The 6,694-nt window shown below is 40.3% G+C and overlaps 1 protein-coding gene across 1 annotated transcript; it reads left to right on the top strand.

Moving 5' to 3' along the window:
- The first annotated feature begins 471 nt into the window (after window positions 1-471).
- On the top strand, window positions 472-3,999 carry LOC104941903 (gamma-aminobutyric acid receptor subunit gamma-1-like). The gene is made up of 3 exons (XM_010767067.1): window positions 472-719; window positions 1,106-1,308; window positions 1,404-3,999. The coding sequence occupies exons 1-3, from the start codon at window positions 536-538 to the stop codon at window positions 1,680-1,682; spliced, it is 666 nt and encodes a 221-aa protein (XP_010765369.1). The 5' UTR covers window positions 472-535; the 3' UTR covers window positions 1,683-3,999.
- The last annotated feature ends 2,695 nt before the right edge of the window (window positions 4,000-6,694 follow it).

The following is a 6,694-nucleotide window of genomic DNA, read 5'->3' as shown; positions in this document are numbered from 1 at the left end:
TTAAGGAAAAGTGGGAGGTTCTTTTTAATGAACAGTAGCTTCTCTGCTTTATCAGCCATAAGTCTGTTCCTCTTCTCATCAAGCACATGAGAGGCAGCGCTGAACAGTCTCTCGCTGTCAGTGCTTGTGATTTGATCTTACTCCGCATATTTGTCCGGGTGTTTTGATTTCAAGTGGCGGAGTAATCCCGAAGTGGTGAAAGTCTTAGCAGTTACACCCCCTCAAGAAATGTCAGCTGAACACGTTTTACAAATCGCAATCCGCGCCTCTTTCTCTGATATTTTTAAATATCTCCAAGCGGCAGACATGTTGGCTGTGAGCCAGCCGCGAGCATGGTCGCGCGCCGTGCTTGTCGCCGCGTTTTGATTACGTCATCACAACAACACGTTAGCTTACCAACGTAACCCTGTTCTCTGACATTCGGTGATATTTTTTCGGTGCTAGAACCCTTTCGGCCGAAAGCCGAAAGGGCCTTTTTAAGCATTTTCGGCCGATAATTTTCGGCGGCCGAATATTCGGTGCATCCCTACTTTAAATGTTGAAACTGCAAAGACTTGAGGGATGGCATTATCTCAATGTATTTTGTAAAGGATGGGCTGTGTATCCTAGGCTAAAGGAGATAACAAGGGAAGCATTGAAGCTCCTTTTCTTATCATCAAGAATATTTGAACAGTTCTTATCATGGCTGCCACTTCGGAACTCCTTTGTCATTTCTATCCGTAAGGAAACTTTCCCTAAGCAAAAAGACTATTCGACCGCAGTCCTGGTCAGAAAACTGGGCAGGGAAAAAAGAGGAATAGCAGGAGGAGAAGAAACACACATGCACTTTAGGGGCTGGCAAGTAACATGAGTCTTCATAATAACACCTGATTGTTGTAAGTGTAATGTAAGTTTATTCAATGATACCCAGGAAGAGGTAATGGTTTGACGCTTTAAGAAGACTCTTGATGTGGTGCTATTTATCTGTCCAAACTAAACTCATTCCAGTCCAAGTTTAAAGAACTCCTCACATCGTAATTTCAACAGTGCTTTTGCTGTTACATACATATTCTGACAAATTCTTTATGAGAAAGTATTTGATATTCCACCTTAACAATCCATTTAGGTATTACTACAGTCCTGACGATGACTACTCTAAGCACCATCTCCAGGAAGTCCCTGCCTAAGGTGTCCTATGTCACTGCCATGGATCTGTTCGTCTCCGTTTGCTTCATCTTCACCTTCGCTGCCCTCATGGAGTACGGCACTCTGCACTACTTCACCAGCAACAGACCGACCAAGAAGTCCAAAGTCAACAACAACACACAGGTACCCAGCACTCATTCCTTTCTTCTTCTTTCTTTTGAACCAAATTAGTCTAATGGCAACATACTGAAATATGTCTTTGTTTCCCTCCACAACAGAAAGCATCCAGCATGCTGAATCTCCGCCCCGGCACGTCCCTGCTGCAGATGAACAACATTGTGCCCTATCACGAGGAGGACGACTATGCTTACGAGTGTTTGGATGGAAAAGACTGCACCAGCTTCTTCTGCTGCTTCGATGACTGCCGCTCAGGTGCCTGGCGTGAAAACAGGATGCATGTGCACGTTTCCAAGATTGATTCTTACTCGCGAATATTCTTTCCCACTGCTTTTGGCCTTTTCAATCTGGTTTACTGGATTGGATATCTGTATCTATAAAACCAGAACATCTCAAAAAGACGACTGGAGTTTAACCTCTGCAAGCATTTAAAAGCATAGCTGCTATTGTAGCATTAGGAATATTAGCTTTGTTGGCAAACAAGAAAACCAAATTGCAAACTAATTATGAATGAACTCTGTACCAACAGCCTGAGAACAATATGGATATTTCTTATCCCTAGTGAATAATGCATTAATGATTATTGCGACTCATTGACCTTTTCGTCTGGCACCAAAATGAAGATTCCTCTTTACATGCATTTTAAAAAGCTAAAGGATTCATTTCCATAATTTTTTTTCTGGATTTTCTCATTGGCAGGGGATTGATTCCATTTGATATGAGCCTTAACCGTGAAATGGAAATGACATACTTGAATATCTTCCCTTATGGAATTGCCTCACCCCCAATCCAAAGGGGACACGACTTTCCTTGTTGGTCGGCATAGCAGATTATGTAGATTAAGTCTGCCATTTGCGCTAGTATTTTGTAATTGAACTATTAGGTAAGAGCCCTGATTATATAATTCCTCTAACATTGGGATCTTAACATTAAGGTAAACCTAAAAACTCAATAAAGCCAAATGAAATGTTTCCTTTGTCAGCTAAGTTATTCATGTTAATAGCTAAATCCCCTCCTTCTAGGTCTAAGGCTTACCACACTCTTAGTGCGTGTGTCTGCATAGCATTAACTTCTGGCTCATTGTATGATAGACACGCATCGCCCCTTTGCTTTTTATTATCTATTTTTGCAATGCTTTGGAGAACTGGATACGTCATTAGGGACATTTGATCAGTGTAGCATTGAGCCAAAATGGCCTGCCAATCGAGAACAAAAACACCTGGATCATCCTGGGTCTTGGAACCATAGAGCATGCACACTTGCAATTTTGATCTTGTCCTTATAGTATGGATGATTGGACTAACGCTCTCTCTCTATCGAGAACAATTGATAAACTACCTTTTATCTCTTGTCATTCTTATTTCATCAGCAAAGGGCAACATAGCAAAGACATGAAGGAAAATGTAGGCCTGAATCGGAAACTCCAAACTTGCAAATGTTGGAATTAAAACCTCCTCAGATTTAAATAGGACACTCATTTGAAAGGCTTTTTTAAGAATCAGCAGTTTTGATACTTGATTCAAATTAGTTTACATTCTGTGAAACCCTAACCCTACCCACAGCAGCTTTGAATGCAGAAATGTTTGCACGAGTTAGACTCCAGTCTAAACAGAGGAGATATTGCCATCAAACCTAAAAAAAATTACACAAATGTGTGTTTACTCTTTGCTGCTGTGCTATTGATATTGTTGAGAAGCAGGATAAAGAGGCCAATAAGCTCTTATGATTCGTTATTGATTTGCAGGAATGTGGGGTACTATTGGTCACTTCAACACAAGAAGGGAACATACCTTTAATGTTCATAGGGTTCTATTTTTGTAGGCGACACCTGACAGCGTTCTGATTGGTGGGGTCCTACATGGAACGCATTTATAAAGTTATTCAAACAGTGAATTCATGAACAATGATGTATGTTTTTCAAAGAGCCAGAATTTATACTCTGATATATCATATGTTATAAGACTGACCGTTTTTCAAACAGGTCAGGAAAATGGTCATATACTCTTTAATTCAGTAGTCACGTCCTATTTCGAGATTGATACAGCAAATTGATTTGGTTTCTGAAAAGGTTTGAGAAAAGAATGTCCTTTACTAATTATACATGACTTGAATTTCCTTGTATACAGTTCTGTTGCATGTAAAAGAATCACTGTGTGAACAGATATAGTTGCCACCCTGCAAACCACCTGAAACACAAAAGGAAAATAAACTGACATATCTCCAGCAACATCCAGTATCATAACAGAGGATTTTAATATTATAGACTTCAAACTAATTTTTTTCCCTCCATTTTTTTCTTTTTGGGTTCTGTCTGTACAAAAACAACTTATTTTATCCAATCCCAGTTTACTATTGATGGACATCATCAGGTTGAATCATTTTTCAGATTGTAGTCAGTTTGGATCAATTCAAAGATTAAGATTTACCTTTAAATCACACCACAAAGAGATTGCATGAACATTCATAACAGCGCTGTCTCTGACACATTTTTTTATTCAGATGCAAGTTAAGACTGTTGCTGGATCCTACTGTTCCTTCACTTCAGCACAAATCAAACCAACCAAAGTAACCACCTTTCTGTTCCAACTCTCATGATTGTTCCTGCGGCTAACTTTCATTAAGCTAACCAGGAAGTAAGACTTATGACAAAGCAGAGCGTATAATGGCATTATCACTTGATAGCGATGGGAAAACAGCCTATCCGTACAGTGATACATGCGCACTATAAAACCGTCCTGCCAGACACGAGTAAGATCAGATCGGCGACGAACGCTGTCTCTGGTTGTGAAAGAGAAGATTAAAGATAGAATATAGTATAGATAACAAAACTACGAGAACTATGAACAAGACCCTCTGCTGATCACATCGTCCATAATTAGATATTAATTATATATGTGAGTCAGTANTTAACTCGAAACACCTGCAAGGGTTTCCTGAGCCTTGAAAAACACTCAGCTTGGTTCAGTAAACTAAATCACAAGTATGGGGAAGACTGCTGATCTGACAGTCAGATCAGCAGTCTTCCCCATACTTGTGATTTAGTTTACTGAACCAAGCTGAGTGTTTTTCAAGGCTCAGGAAACCCTTGCAGGTGTTTCGAGTTAATTAGACGATTCAAGTGATTCGTTGAACACCCTACTAGTATTCTTTATATTTAGAGATAGGATATTTGAGTTTTCTTAAGCTGTATGCCATAATCAGCAATATTAAAATAATAAAAGGCTTGCAATATTTCAGTTGATTTGTAATGAATCCAGAATGTATGACATTTTAGTTTTTTTAATTGCATTACAGAAAATAAAGAACTTTATCACAATATTCTAATTTTCTGAGACAGTCCTGTATCAGGAAAACGCACATTAAGCTGTTTCCTTTTGCTACATTGAGTCTTATATGGCTGTAAAGTGCTGTCTATGGTCCTGAAATGTTCTGCAGCACTGAACAAAGTATTGCATTAGAAACAGCTTTAAATGTGCCACAGAACTATTATATTATTTGCAATAAATAAATGCTGCTTTGGCGGGGAGGTTCGTTTTCTGATGCAACAACTGCTTATTGTTCTGCAGTGAACAACAATATTTGAGCCGCTCAGCCTGTTGTTCTCTTCCATCCAACTTAATCAACACTGATGAATGATATTCAATAAGATATTCCTCTGATATAGTTTGAGCCATTGTTTTGCTTCAGCTTTGCCAATTAGATTCGGCCTTGCTCCCCTGCGGTTCGTACACGCTCGACAGACATAGAAACATGATGCAGTGTGACAGGCAGCAGAGCAGGATGGTTACATCAGGAGCGTTTTGTACACAACATTTGTCATCATGGAAAAAACCTTCACTAATGTTGAACCTGTTTTTTTATTGACTTTTAAGATAAACCATGCACTCAAAGGTCCCATGTCATGGCCATTTCTACTGATCATATTTCCATTGTTGAGGTATACTAGAATAGATTTAAATTGTGCAATTTTCCAAACTCACATTGTTTTCTCATACAGCATCTCTGTATAGTATGTGTATTTACCAGGTATTCACTCTCTGTCCTAAACGGCTTGTTGGAGCTCCTACCCCCCCCCTCCCTGTGAGCCCAGTGTGCTCTGATTGGTTGCGAGGCTCGTTGCGAGGCTCGTTGCGAGGCTCGTTGCTGTGAGCCGCTGCTGTGAGCTGCTGCGAGGGGCGGACAGGTTTCCAGGTCGGCGAGAACAAGCGAAACTCATCCTGAGCACACACAAACACTCACAGCCGAAGTAAAAACAATAAGTGTGGCTTGATATTGAGTTAGAAAAAGGTTTAGAACGCTGTGAGCATGGGTCTGCGGAGAGCATTTCTCCGCCATCCCAACTCGTCTATTACCAGCATTCAGGGAGCTCTATGCAAGTCAATGGGGACTCCCTGTTAGTTAACCAAGGGATCCTGGTGTGTGAGGTGCTCCGCCGATTGGTCCATTTGGGCCAATCCGGTTATTTGTTGTTGATTTGAGTGTTCACACGTCACAGAACCCAGGAAGCAAACAATGGAATGAGAAATCTCCAACGAGGCGTTCTGGGTTAGCATAGACAGGTATTTTCTGTGTTAGAGCTTTACTCGCTACAGGGTGTACTTTGAGGGTTTTTGACTCTGCAGACCGTTTACATGCATAAAAACCTTCATAACACACAAGGGGACGGGTAATAACCAGAAAAGCATGACATGGGCCCTTTAAGTTTCTTATCATCGATAAGCATCTGATGACAGTCCATTTAAGCACTGTGTAGCGTGCGTATTGTAACCGAGCTACAGTTTGTGTGTACTTTGGATCTAATAGCCCGGGGTCATGAAGATTTCTGCACAGATGACTGGAGAGATAATTGACTTTGGAGCGAGCCCGTGCTGTGGTTTTGTCAGACATGAGGAGGGAACCGAATGTGGTAAAGAGCTGCTGGAAGAGGAGTTTGTGACACGTTACAGCACACAATGGAACAAACACAAAAATATGCAAAGCCCTGCTTAATTCAACCATTTATGTTTGGCACAGCTTGCATGAATTGTCAACTCGTGAAATTATTTTTACAATGCATGAAAATGTGTTGGAAGGAATTAATTCCTTGAGAACCAAGTCAATTTTACCACAATACAAACAGAATTTAAAACACAGAAAATGGGGTTGAACATATTTGTTTGGGGGGTTAGTAGGCCTAAGTCTTTTGTTTGTTTTTCAGCATAATTTTCACGGACCCATTATTTCCAATGACAATATAATTAGAATAACTTTGCACTTAAAATGTCAATTTTTCCACAAAAGTATCTATAACCCATGAAACAGCTTTATGCTTAGTTCAAAAACTGTTTAATGTATAATGGCAGTGGCTCAGTAAGTAGGGGCTTGGACTGGGAGCTGCAGGGTCACTGGTTCA

The sequence above is a fragment of the Notothenia coriiceps genome, unplaced genomic scaffold, assembly GCF_000735185.1.
Source record: "Notothenia coriiceps isolate Sejong01 unplaced genomic scaffold, NC01 NC01_scaffold00004052, whole genome shotgun sequence".
Lineage (NCBI taxonomy): Eukaryota > Metazoa > Chordata > Actinopteri > Perciformes > Nototheniidae > Notothenia > Notothenia coriiceps.
The sequence above is the reverse complement of the archived record's forward strand: the minus strand, read 5'-3'. Positions and strand labels throughout refer to the sequence as shown.